Below are 13,726 nucleotides of genomic sequence, written 5' to 3' on the forward strand. Positions count from 1 at the left end.
AGCCACCGTGCCCAGCCTGTTTTATTAACATATGCCATTATGTCTATAATTCCTTAGACTTTAAAATCTATCCCATATAGTTTATATAATGTTTTTATTATTATTCAAGTCAAAATATTTTCTAGTTTCCACTTTGTTTTTAACCTTTGACCATGAGTTACAGAGTAGTATACCATTTTTAATTTCTAAATGTGTGTGTTTCTTTTTGACTGATTTTATTCAACTGTTATCAGAAAATACGGTCTCAACACTCATTCTTTGGCATTTGTTAATACTTGTTTTGAGGAATACTATATGGCTAATTTTTTTAAATATTCCATGTGTTTAAAAAAATACATATTCTGGGACTACTTGCTTCAAAGATCTGTATATGACCTTCAAATCAATCATACTACATTGCTGTTCTAGTCTTTTATGGTTTACTGATTTTTTTTTTTTTTTTTTTTGAGACAGAGTTTTCACTCATTTCCCAGGGTGGAGTGCAATGGCGCAATCTCTGCTCACCGCAGCCTCCGCTTCCCGGGTTCCAGTGATTCTCCCCTCAGCCTCCCAAGTAGCTGGGATTACAGACATCCACCACCATGCCCTGCTAATTTTTGTATTTTTAGTAGAGACGGGGTTTCACCATGTTGGCCAGGCTGGTCTTGAACTACTGACCTCAAGTGATCCACCCACCTTGGCCTCCCAAAGTGTTGGGATGACAGGCGTGAGCGACTGTGCCTTGCCGGTTTACTGATTTTATGTCCAGGATCTGTCAATAGCAGAGAGAGTTTTCTTAAAATCTCTCACCTCAATAGCATATTTACATATTTCTGATTAAGCCTTGTTATATTTTGCTTATGTATCTTAAGGCTATGCTGTTAGGTGCATATGAGTTTAGAACTGTTATATATCTTCCTCATGAATTATTCCTTGCTTTATGGCTTAACATTTAGTGTATTATTATAGTATTACTGGTAATCCTTTGGTTAGAATTTGCATTATATTTCTTTTTCCATCCATTTACTTACAAATCTTCTGTACCCTTATGTATCTCTCATAAGAATTTATGGCTAGCTTTGCTATTTTATCCAATCTGAGGGTTTCTTTTACTGGCAATAGGATCCACTTTACTATGCGTACCAATATGTTTGTACTTATTTTGCAGTATTTTCTTATATGATTTGCAAAGCTTTCTTATTTTATACTTTCTTGCTTTTACCAGATTAGGTTTTGTGCTACTGGTTTCAAAGTTAAATAATCTATTCCTATTTTCTTAGCAGTTACCCATAAAATGCAAACTTGACCAATCCATAGCAAAAAAAAAAAAAAAAAAAAAAAAATCGATAATAATATCCTCCCCCTGAGAAACGCCGACTTCAGAACTTCAGAACACATGGCATGAACTGTCGCCCTCCCCTTCAGTCGGCACCGGCTGGGGTTCTGGCTCCATCTTAAACTCAATCAGCACTAACAGCGCTGTCTTGAGCAGTGCTGGTGTCGACTTTCCACACGCCCGACACTTCCCAGGCTCGCCACCCGCTCCTGCCACCCGCTCCTGCCTCCCGCCACCTCCTTCGTGGTTCAGTGTGCTCTTCCCGGCAGCGAGTGCATCATTAAATAGTTCCTTAGATTCTATGGGCAGCAAGTCCCCCAGCTCTGCCTCATGTAGCCCATCTCCCTTTTTAAAGGACTGTACTTTGCTGGACGTGGCCACCCAGGCTAAAAGAGCCACTTCCTTCTTCGCTTTGAGAACCTCCCCCCAGCCTGTGGGTAAGTCGAATGGCGGTTCCTTTGCAGGGAACCATGTTCTCTCTCCAGCTGCTCTCAGGAGCCTCACCCTGGGCTTGGTGCTCTGCGGTCTCCATTGTATTGGCCTAGGTATGGATCAACGTGTAATTCATCCTGCTTTGAATCTCCGTTTCTAAAATCTGAGAATTTATGTTTTTCTTTAATTGTAGAGAATTCTTAGTTATTTCTTTGAATATTACCTTTGCCTGATTCTCTCTACTTTCTCGTTGATGTCATTTATTCGATATACGTTGCTGCTTCTCAGCCTCCGTGTTTCCTACGTCTTTGCCGGCATTGGCCGTACCTTTAACTCCCCTGCTTGCTTGGGATGAGTAAGATTAAACTGCCCTGTTTCAAGTCTTATAAGCACACACACATATGTGCACAAACACCAATATTCCACCACACATGAATAAGCCATTCTAGAAGCAACATACAAAACATGAATACAGAAAACGTCTGGGCCATCCACTATAGTCACTTTTGCATCCAGAGGGAAAGGCTGCTGAGCTGAATCTCCTCAAATCAATTGCAGACAAAATCAAACCTGGTTCAGAGTCTGAGTTTTCCCTTGGAACGTCATCGTAAATTGCTTCTTCTGGATCTGGAATAAACGGGGAGAAACACTTTAAACAGTGACCAACATAAACCTAGTGCAATTTAAATTTTACAGGGCCACAGTCGCCAATGATGTCATGATTATTCACAAAGTTGGTTTATAAGGGTAGTTTTTTTTTTTTTTTTTTTTTTTACTTTTTTGTTCTTTGTCCTAACCAGTAGAAAACGAGGGCTCTAAGGTAGCTAACAGCACCTTACCAAAGCATAAGCATTATTTTTAGGGCAGAATAATTTGTTGGGAATGAAGGATGTCTCTTTAAACGGACCGGCTGCAAAATGTCACTACGAAGGAATTTCATGGTTTCCAGGCCAATCTTATTCTATGATTTTGTGTTCAATTACACATTTCTATATGGCTCTCTTACGAGTATTTTAAGCTTATGAAGTTAATGTTCTGATGCACAAAAAAATACAACGGTGGCACACAGAATTCCAGAAATCAGGAAAGAGCCCATCGGTGCTGGATAAAATGGAAAACCATCCAAATAAACCAATGACATCATAATTTTGTGCCACTGAAGGTAGAAAGTAGTAGCAAGTATCAAAATGCTAAACATATAGGACAGTGTTTCTCAATCTGTATCACGTGCAACACTGGGGTTCTGTGAAAGTGAAACCGTTTCATAAAAAAGAAGGGAAGTTCTGTAAGCAAAACTGTGCTGTATGAGATGCACACACAGGACACCAACAATGAGTCTGAGGTTTACTCAAATATCTGTAAGAGTTACACGCTTCACATGAAAATCTGTTTCATAAAAAGACCTTTAAATCGCAGTTCCACTCATTGACTAGCGGTGCCCTCTCTGCAAGAGAATGTCCAAACTACAATGTATAACTGCATCGAAAACATACAGGCAACCACTTCCTAAGCCACGTAAGAAAGAAAATGAGACCAACAAACCCGAACTCTCCCCTGACATCCAGACACCGCTCCTGTCCCCACACTAGTGGGAAATAAAAATTCAGGAAAATTGCTTATCTGCTGCTGCTGTCAAGCTCCAGTATTACAGACGCTCTTTCTTTTAACAGCATTTACTATCTGCAACCACAGTAAAGATTTCTACTCCTCTTAGATAAAGTTAATTGAAACTAGAATGAAAACTTCCAGGAGACAGTTTAATAATCAGGAGGTAACTAAGATTGTTCTACCTTGTAAGTTGATCATATAAAACAGTTACATAGAAATTAGTGAGCCAGTGGATAATGAGAGGCATAATCAGGAAAGTAATCTTTACTTTTCCTTTAAAAATTAAAAAAACAAGTAAATCTAGCTAAAAATCTTTCAGCCTTTGAAGTCGCAGGTGGGACTGCAGATCTGGCCACTTGGAGAGGGGCAGGCTCAGCCAACTTAAAGGCAGAAAGAATGCCTTTAGGTTCACTCTGAATCGTATGGAAGCTCGAGCCATGTGTTGGAAACGCACTCGCTTTAATCCACACAGAGAAGGGACATAATCCTACAGGTTTCAATGTACATAAAAATAGAGCTTGGAATTCTTTGCTCTGTTTACATTGCAGACTGCTCTCATTTCAAGGAGTGAAATTATAAATAAAATGATGCACTTTTGGATGTTTCCTATTTTTGAAATCTGAACACGAATCATGCACGTGACCAAAAATTGTGTTTTTATCAAAATACATGTCTAGTCTGTCCTTTAAATAATAGCTCTTTTAAATAAGCTATGATATTAGTCAGCTCATTACCAGTTAGCTTTTCAAGCACATTTGCTTCAGGCTATTGTTTTGGAAAAATACGCTACAGAACTTATTTTTAAGTTACAAATAAATGAGAGCCTACTAAATGTTTTGGAATCTGTTGTTTCTGCCAAACATAAATTAACAAAAGATTTATTTGGGAATCCCCATTTAAATTTGTATGATTCGATAAAAGAAAACACCAAGTTATGTAAAATAAAGTGTGTTTGGAAAAAAAAAAGGGAGGCCCACCCGCCCCCTCTTCAAAACGGGTGCCAGACACTGCATCTCCCTGGGAATCACAGGCAAGCGCAGGGTGGGCGTTTGGGTGGTGGCCAACTGTGGCTGCAGGTCAGAGTTTCTGTTCCCCACGTGTCTCACCGTTACCACAATAACAAAGCCTGTGCTAGAAACGACCAGGAAGAGTGAGTGCGTGGACATGGAGAGCTGGGGTGGCCTCACGGGAAGTGACAGCTTCAGGGAAACCCGGGAAACTTCTGCATAGTCAGCCCGTGTTACTATTTTTAGTAAATAAACATCTTTTTAGAGTTTTAGATCTGATGGGACCTGAGACTCAGGGACCCGGCCCCGCCGCAGTGGTGTCTGTGGAGCATGCTGAGGATTCTGGCTGTGAGTGGCCGGGGAACTTACCCTCCATCCAGGCTGTGTTGGCCGGGTCTGCGGCCCAGCGGGCCAGCGCGCTGTCCTCTCGACCGGCTTGATCTTCACTTAAAGAAAACAAACCATAAAGTCAGAATATCCAGGCACAGCCCAGTCACTACGCTGCCAACTGCCCTGCAGAGTGTGTGTGTGTGTGTGTGTGTGTGTGTGTGTGTGTGTGTGTCAGAATACATATATATGTTACTATACAGGGAATCGCATATTTTCCCACCTATTATTATAGGACATCCCAAGTTCCAGTTTTCACTCATAACTCTGTAAATAAGTACTCCAGATGTTCGGCCTATGCACGGCACAGAACACGGGCAAGGGCAATAAAGCAGCAATACGGTCCTTGCCCTGGAAGGCCTGAACAGTCTTCTGGTTTTTCAGCCACCCTTTGGGGACCTCTTAGGCCCTGCTCACGATGCTGGGTGGTAGAGATGCCAGCGGGCAATGGGCCGTCTCCATGTCCAGGAGCAGGTCAGTGGGAGAAAGAGATGCAAGGCCACCCAGCATAAATCATGGTCTCTGCCCCCAGCGGGTGGTCACATGGGCCACCAGAGTCCTGCACACACAGGGACTGGGGTGTCATCCTTGGCAATGGGAAGCTGTGGGAATGCTCCGCTTGGAAGGATGATGAGGTCAGACTCACCGCACACACCGAGCGTCGCCCCATGAGAGGCACCACTGCTGACAAATGAAACGCAGCAGGGATCAGTCCTCCCGACACCACGTCCCATGGGGAGCTGTGCAAGGATGAGCCCAGTGGCAGTGCAGAGACACTGCTGGGAAGGCCGAGACAGGAAGCAGGGTGAGCACCCAGAGTTGTGTACGAAAGGCCCCGGAAAATGTTCCTATGGGAAGGGTCGCTAACAGGGAATTACGTGACAATCCATGCAGAGCACCCCACGATGACGACTTGTCAAGCAAAAGCTCTAACAGGCCCCAAAGTACCTGCAGGACTTTCAGGATGAGGGAAGAGAGCCTGTGTCCTGGTGACGGCCCCCTGGGTGCTGGGGGATGCCCCGTGTCCTGGTGACGGCCCCCTGGGTGCTGGGGGATGCCCCGTGTCCTGGTGATGGTCCCCTGGGTGCTGGGGGATGCCCCGTCCCCTGGTGACAGCCTCAAGGGTGCTGGGGGATGCCCCATGTCCTTGTGACAGCCTCATGGGTGCTGGGAATTGCCCTGTGTCCTGGTGACGGCCCCGTGGGTGCTGGGGTTGCCCCGCGTGCTGTGCTGTGCACCTGTGGAATGAGGATGCGGCCCCCTTCTCTGAGAACTTATCACATCACCAAGGAGCATTCTCGCACTTTTAAAGTTTAAAATAATATCATAACAAAAAGTTACCTAAAAAGGTAAAAGAAAATCTGAATCAAATAGAAACAGTATTTTAAACTATTCATAACTATGTCCATATTTGAAAAATTTCATCCTTTTTAAGATCATTTAAGGTTTTCATCACACTGCATTCTATATTCATTTTCTTCAAAATAATTCTTATTTTCAATGCACATATTTTTCTTTTCTTTTTTTTTTTTGTTTTTTGAGACGGAGTCTCGCTCTGTCACCCAGGCTGGAGTGCAGTGGCGCAATCTCGGCTCACTGCAAGCTCCACCTCCCGGGTTCACGCCATTCTCCCGCCTCAGCCTCTCCGAGTAGCTGGGACTACAGGCGCCAGCCACTGCGCCCGGCTAATCTTTTGTATTTTTAGTAGAGACGGGGTTTCACCGTGGTCTCGATCTCCTGACCTCGTGATCCGCCCGCCTCGGCCTCCCAAAGTGCTGGGATTACAAGCGTGAGCCACCGCGCCCGGCCGAATGCACATATTTTTCACAATACATTTTAGATCACCAGTGATAACATGCTACCACTAATTTTTAATTTTACATAAAATCTGCAATTTCTAATGGAGAACCCTGGCTGGCCCTACCTGGTGACACAACTCTGTTTAAACTGGGGCGAGACCACTTCTTGAGTGGCTGCTGCTCCCCAGATACCCCACCCGCCTGCAGGGGGTTTCATGGGGGACACTTTACCCTGCAAAGGCTGACTTCATGATAGAAAGGAGAAAAGCAAATGAGGGAAAGCAACAGCAGGGCCGTGACAAAGGCCAAACCTGGACACACCTGGACGCCTGAAATCAGACCCAGTTATCAGGCCCTCACTCCACTCGTCCTGACCCTACATTTCCAGGGGACACTCGCCTGGGAGGGACCCAAGGCAGGAGGTGGGGCTGGGACAGCTCCCACCGTGCAGAGCTGAGGATGGTGGGCAGGGACGCACGCCAGGATCCCCAAGCCCAGCTCCTCAGGAGAAACGCGGGAATTCAGCAGGTGCGGGAAGACAGATGCAGATACCTGTATGGAGGCTCCTCGGAACTCAGAGAATTGGGCTGGCGATCTTCTGTGACTTCTGGTGTTTCTGCTGGGAAAGAAAATAAGTGATTCTGCTTTACGCCTGACAAAAATGCTTAAGAAGTTGATGTTTTTACCCTTAAAAATGGTTTCACACTTTCCTTTCTTATCAATGAGAGGCTTATCTTAGCATAAGGATGATTAATACATGTAAAATTTTTTAGCTCTTAGATAAAATGTATTCAAGACTGGAATCTAATAAAACGTGATCTACCAAGGGCTTGTGAAACAGCCAGCAATAAACTGCACCAGCACCCAAATGCACCAGGCTAGAGTTAGAAAGAAACAGGATGTTCTCTCCTGTCGACAGGAGCCATGGCTGTGACTGGCCTGAAGGGGTATCCACCTGGCAAGCTTAAAAGATGTTCAAGAGAGGAGTAGTGACGCTTGTGCCATGTGACACCAGCTTTCACTCGCACACGCTCACATCCCTCCACGCACAAATACATGCACAGTCTGACGATTCAGACACAGTCTGACGAATCGCCTGGCGATTCCTTCCTGCCCGTCTGTGGCTCTCCAGGGTGAATGGTGAGCCGTGAGCAAAGCCGCAGTGCAGGTTTCCCAAACATTCCACGCAGGTGGGGTACGATCTTAGACCACCAAAGAACAGCCTGAGATGCCAGTGCAGAAGGAGCAGACCCTCCCACCTCGGAGGGCTCCTGGGCAGGAGCCAGCCAGAGTCTGTGATGGCTGTACTGCTTGAGTGCGGGCTGCGTGGATGCAGGCCACGTGGTCCCTTGACCAGTGCCACCGCCCAGCCGCGTGGCACCAAGAATGATGTGGGGAAGCAGAGCTAGCAGCACTCAGCGGCTGCTGTTCATCGCCATGCTGGCAGCTGTCCATGAAACGCTTTCCAAAGGGAATTTACCTTTGGGGTGAGCAACAGTTCTCAAGCGTTTTCAAACCGCAGCAGTTGGCTCAAAGTCCAAGAGAGCTGAGCTTGATGTAACCTGCTTGGAGGTCTCATCCCTGAAAACGGGCCCCTGGTCACACCAGGAGCCGCCACACTGCTGGATGCTGACTAGCAATAGACACAGGATGCCCGAGGGGCTGGGGGTGCGGATCTGCGGGCAGCGCTGCAAATCCCACAGGCATCTGCTAGTTCAGTGTTCCGGGCCACCTTCCTGCGGGGCAGGTGTCAGGGCAGAGGCAGGGCCAGGATCTGAAATCCAATCTGCCTGCTCCAAAAACTGCCCTTCCCACACTATTACACTGCCTCAAAGAAACACCCAAAGATCCGGCCGGGCGCGATGGCTCACAGAAACCCTGTCTCTACTAAAAAAACAAAATACAAAAAATTAGCCGGGCATGGTGGCGGGCGCCTGTAGTCCCAGCTACTCGGAGGCTTAGGCAGAGAGAATAGTGTCAACCGGGGAGGTGGAGCTTGCAGTGAGCCAAGATCCCGCCAATGTACTCCAGCCTGGGCAACAGAGTGAGACTCTGTCTCAAAAAAAAAAAAAAAAGAAAAAGAAAAGAAAGACAAAAAAGAAAAGAAGCACCCAAAGAGCCACAAAGCTTTTACTTGTGTTCTGCAGAGGGACAAAGGCAGGACGTGCTGCCCAGCAGCAATCTCGCTGCACGCCGAGAACTGTCCAGAAACACAGACTCCCATCCACAGAGCACACACACGAGCCTTCTCAGGGCTCCACCCCAGGAAACTCTTCTTTCCTCTGCTTTCCAGGAAATTAAGATGCAAACTGAGTCTGTCAAGGTCAGAAGGAGGCGGACACGCTCGCCGGGAGTCGCCTAAACAGCTCCGAGCAGCATCGTACCCAGAGGCTCCCGGCCACAAGAGCCCGTGCGTAAACAAGAGCAGGACCTGCCTGCGGACTGACGTCTTTCAGAGCTGCTTTCGATCGGCAGGAAAAATAACGGAATCTGGTCATCCCAGTTTGGCCAGCTGGGAGCTCCAGGCAGGGCTCTGCAACCTCACACCATGGGCCTGGGGAGCCTGGCTGGGCTGTATATCCCGGGGAAGCCCCGCAGAGCCAGGCGGCTGCACCGACCCAGGGAGGCTCCAGAGCAAGGAACGGAAAAGCCAGCGGTGCCACCAGGCAGGAAGTGTGGGCCAGGCTGGGGACCCAGCCTGACACCAAATCCACACTTTTCCACCTCTCAGGAAGGAAGTCTGCGTTCACATCCCTCCTTCAATGATCAACACGCAACCGGATAAGCACCTGCTCCTCTACTCTGGGACTTAAAATAGTCTTTATTAGAACAAGGCTTTATTCTTGGCTCTAGGTTGACAAAACAAAAACAAGCAAATTGTTTTAAATTCATGCTAAGTTATTTAAAAAATAAATACTTTAAATGATGTGCAATTATTTTAAATAATCAAATAATATTTTAAAATAAGAAAATCACTTTAAAATAAACGTATTTTCCTTGAGCCGAGAATCCCACACTCCGCACGCCCTCATTTCCAGGGGGTGCTCCTGCTCCACAGTCACAGAGTGACAACAGCAGCGTGGATCATGCAGACCGTGGTGAGTTCCCAGGACTCCGGCCGACTTCAATAGGAAAACGCACAGGAGGCCGTCTATCCTGAAACCTCTGCGGTTCCCAAAATCCAAAATCGAGATTTTTCTTTAAGGATTTTTTTTTTTTCTCAACTGTTATTAACTGGAAAGGGAAAGTTGCTTCCACTGAAACCTTTACAGGAATAAGAATCAGGTCTCAGGCGTAGAAGCTGTGGGCTTCCATTAGAGGAACATCCCACGAACCCTGGGAAGCCTGCAGCGCGCTCCTGGGAAAGACAGCATAGAAACAGATCTGGGCAAAAAAGGAAAACTTCGGCTGAGACGCCTCGACTGGGTCGCTCCTGAAGACAGAGGCACGGTATATGCTTACCCTCACCCTGGCGCCTTGCCCTACAGCAGGGCCGGCAGGAGGCCCCAGCCCTTGGGCTGCAGTCGGAGCAGCCACGGCCTGCACACTGTCCTTCCAGCGGAAACCTGGGGCTCTGCAGACACAGCTGGTGCGTGACTACACATGGCAGGGCCATATAAGACAGCAGAGAACAGGCTCCACCAACCAAGCCCCTTCTAAAGCACACGGCGGCTCCTTCTCACTAAGTGGAGGAAGAAGCAGACTCGACACGGAGCTGTCAGCGCTGAAGACACAGAGACTGGGGGTGAGCGAGGTGCCCACGAGGGCACCCACAGTCCTGGCTCAGAGCGTGTCCTGGCTGCAGGGAACACCATCCTCAGTGGCTGACTCTGTGCCCTTTGTGCTGCCCCAAGTGGCTCTGACCTTCCACTGAGGAGTCTGCCGAGGTCCTGCGGCATCTCCCCCGTGAGGAAAAACATGGGTGGGAGACGGGGAGCCCCTGAGGCAATTCTCCCACCCCCACCACCCCTCCATCCTCTGGAATGAAGACAGTGAGACACACACTCTGACCCCAGGGAGCCTGAGTCTCTAGACCAGCAGGTGACACAGGACATACATAACGGTAACTGTCATCTAGCACAGTAAGTCATACAGGCCAAAAACTGCACACACTCCCGTGAGCAGCTGGTGGGGGAATCAGAGATCAGGGTGAAGTTCAAGGCACCCCAGACACGAGGGGGCAACACATTTGGGACCAGACGTTGTTTCAAAATTTTCCAAATCATACACCCTGGCCTTCCCTCAGTGGTGTTCCTGTCACTGAAGATGAACTTGGGGCTCATTTTCCAACTCTGTAAACAAACATCTAATGAGCTGGGTGGGGGCAGGGGGAAGGTCAGGCCCAGACTCTACGGAACCACAGGCCACATAGGGGGCATGGAGAGGAGGAGAGGGGAAGGTCAGGCCCGGACTCTATGGAACCACAGGCCACATCGGGGACATGGAGAAGAGGAAACCACAGGCCACTTCAGGGGCGTGGAGAGGAGGAGGAGGGGAAGGTCAGGCCCAGACTCTACAAAACCACAGGCCACTTCGGGGGCGTGGAGAGGAGGGCAGCAGTACCTTCTTCATCCAGGGACGTGGCACGGATGATGACCGGGCTGGAGTAGGCGGGCAGCAGGAGGGGCAGGTTGGAGGGCACCGCATAGCCACAGGGCACAGGCACCGAGTACCCGCAGGGCACGTGAAGACCCACATTCTCCTCCTCAGCGCCGGGCACGGGGGTGGGCGGCTGGTCCTCCTGGAACGGCGTGATGTCGATGACAGAATATGGGTTGACTTTCATCGGGAGCACCAGCTTAGTAGGCTCTACCACTGGGGTGGTTTCTGCTCCAGCTCCATCCTCACCTCCTGGGGATGCAGAAAGGACTTGTCAGCAGACACATCACCAAGGGCATGGCAGGCATGCCCTCCTGGAGCGCAGGTGGGAAGCAGGTATGAGCTCCCACCATCATCCCATGCCAGGACCCCTGGACGTTCCCAGGTCATCAGGTGGCCGCGGAGGGAGCACTCACACATGGGGCACCCAGCATCACCTCTGGGCACAGGCGAGACAGACGCAGCCTGGTCACTACAGGAGGCTCATCCGGTGAGCTAAGTCAGGGAGAAGCTGCCGGAGGAGGGCAGCTGCTCCCCTCACCAAGAGTCTGGTGCTACGCACAAAGAAACACCATGCAAGCTGAGAGGCGTGTGCTGTGCACAAAGAAACGCCATGCAAACAACCGAGAGGCTGGTGCTATGGCCAAAGAAACCCTCTGCAAAAAACCAAGGCTGGTGCTAACCACAGAGAAACACCGTTCATGCTGAGAGGCGGGTGCTGCGCACAAAGAAATACCGTGCAAACAACCAAGAGGCTGGTGCTATGGCCAAAAAAACACTGTGCAAGCGAAGAGGTGGGTGCTGTGCATAAAGAAAGAAACGCCATGCAAACAACCGAGAGGCTGGCGCTACGCACAAAGGAACACCGTGCAAGCCAAGAGGTAGGTGCTATGCACAAAGAAACAGCGTGCAAACAACCGAGAGGCTGGTGCTGCACCCAAAGGAACACGGTGCAAGCAGAGAGTCGGGTGCCATGCACAAAGAAATGCCGTGCAAGCAGAAACGCTGTGCAAACTGACAGGCTGGTACTACACCTGAAGAAACGCCGTGCAAGCCAAGAGAAACGCTGCCAAACTGAGAGGCTGGTACTACACCTGAAGAAACACCATGCAAGCTGAGAGGCGGGTGCTATACATGAAGAAACACTGTGCGGGCTCTCCCACCGCAGCCTGACCTGAGCAGTCCCTGTGGTCAGCGAACAAGAGCACCCAACCCACCTCCAGACTTAGAAAACGAAACCTCTATAGCTACTTCATCCCACATGTTCTGAATATTTCTTTTAATCTAGTGATACAATGATGAGGTCATTCTTATTGGGAAATAGCAATACTTTTTCTTAGCAAAATACAAAGGTAGAGTGAAAAGGTTGAAAATTATGGAAAACAGTACAAAGAGAAGAAACTTAGCCAATTTTAAATTAAGTCCTTTCAGGTACATCATGAAGAAATCGTAACTCTCTGGCTCCTAGAAATCATCCTTTCCCTACAATCTTCCAATTGGGCCGTAAGAATGGGGAGAAAATCGGTGAGTCCGATGGCTGAACACAGGGACCCTGACGCCGGCGATCTGCGGACTCACCTGGGAACTCGCCAGGGGACACACCTGGGGACCCACCTGGGGACTCACCTGGGGACCCACCTGGGGACTCACCTGGGGACTCACCTGGGGACCCACCTGGGGACTCACCTGGGGACCCACCGGGAGACTCTCCTGGGGACTCACATGGGGACTCACCTGGGGACCCTCCTGGAAACTCACCTGTGGGTGCAGGGGCTTCACTGGCTCCAGCACCTCCTATCCCAGGGGCGGAGGGGGCCTGTCTATCCGCTTCTGGGATTTCATCTCCACTGTCAAAATCGAACTGTTCTCCTTCTTCCTCTTCATTATTATTGGTATCATATTTCATTTCATTTTCTAAAGAGAAAAACCAAAACCAGATGAAGGAGAGAGAGAGAGAGAGAGAGAGAGATCGATCTATGTTAGCCAGAGACACTAAGTTCCTCTGTGCTGTACTGCGCTTGTAGTTAGCCTTTTTAAGGGGCAAAATATGTGTCATTAGAATTCTGAGTCATTGGTTTTTATTTTCTTTTAATAGGATCTACAACTCACAGTTACAAAAGAAAACAAGAGGCTGGGGGCGGTAGCGCACATCTGTAATCCCAGCACTTTGGGAGGCCGAGGTGGGCAGATCACAAGGTCAGAAGCTTGAGACCAGCCTGACCAACATGGTGAAACCCTATCTCTACTAAAAATAAAAAAATTAGCCAGGCGTGTTGGCGGGCGCCTGTAATCCCAGCTTCTCAGGAGGCTGGGGCAGGAGAATGGCTTGAACCTGAGAGGCAGAGGTTGCAGTGAACCGAGATTGCACCATTGCACTCCAGCCTGGGTGATAGGGCAAAACTCTGTCTCAAAAAAAAAAAAAAAAAAAAAAAAAGAAAAGAAAACAAGAGAAAGTAAGGGGAAAAAAGAGCTTTTCACATTTTAAATCTGTGCACCCAGCCGATGAACATCACCCGGCTGGGCTGATGGTTCGGAAGAAAACTCAGTATCATCCACTTTACTTTTAGAAATAACTTCTG

General features: G+C 48.5%; 1 protein-coding gene across 3 annotated transcripts in view; it reads right to left on the reverse strand.

Annotated features, from left to right (window-relative positions):
• ARHGEF10 (Rho guanine nucleotide exchange factor 10) overlaps window positions 1-13,726 on the reverse strand; it is a 134,146-nt gene that overhangs the window by 91,361 nt on the left and 29,059 nt on the right. The window contains exons 3-7 of one of the 3 annotated variants that reach the window (XM_032162526.2): window positions 12,906-13,061; window positions 11,112-11,399; window positions 7,101-7,164; window positions 4,732-4,808; window positions 2,318-2,374 (exon numbers count right to left, since the gene is read on the reverse strand). In XM_032162526.2, the coding sequence (XP_032018417.1) occupies window positions 2,318-2,374; window positions 4,732-4,808; window positions 7,101-7,164; window positions 11,112-11,399; window positions 12,906-13,061 (642 nt within the window). Of the gene's footprint in view, window positions 1-2,251; window positions 2,375-4,731; window positions 5,038-7,100; window positions 7,168-11,111; window positions 11,400-12,905; window positions 13,062-13,726 lie in introns of those variants that run through there. The other 2 variants (XM_032162527.2, XM_058442723.1) reach the window with 2 other exon arrangements.

Source organism: Hylobates moloch, unplaced genomic scaffold, assembly GCF_009828535.3.
Source record: "Hylobates moloch isolate HMO894 unplaced genomic scaffold, HMol_V3 SCAFFOLD_8, whole genome shotgun sequence".
NCBI classification, from domain to species: Eukaryota; Metazoa; Chordata; class Mammalia; order Primates; family Hylobatidae; genus Hylobates; species Hylobates moloch.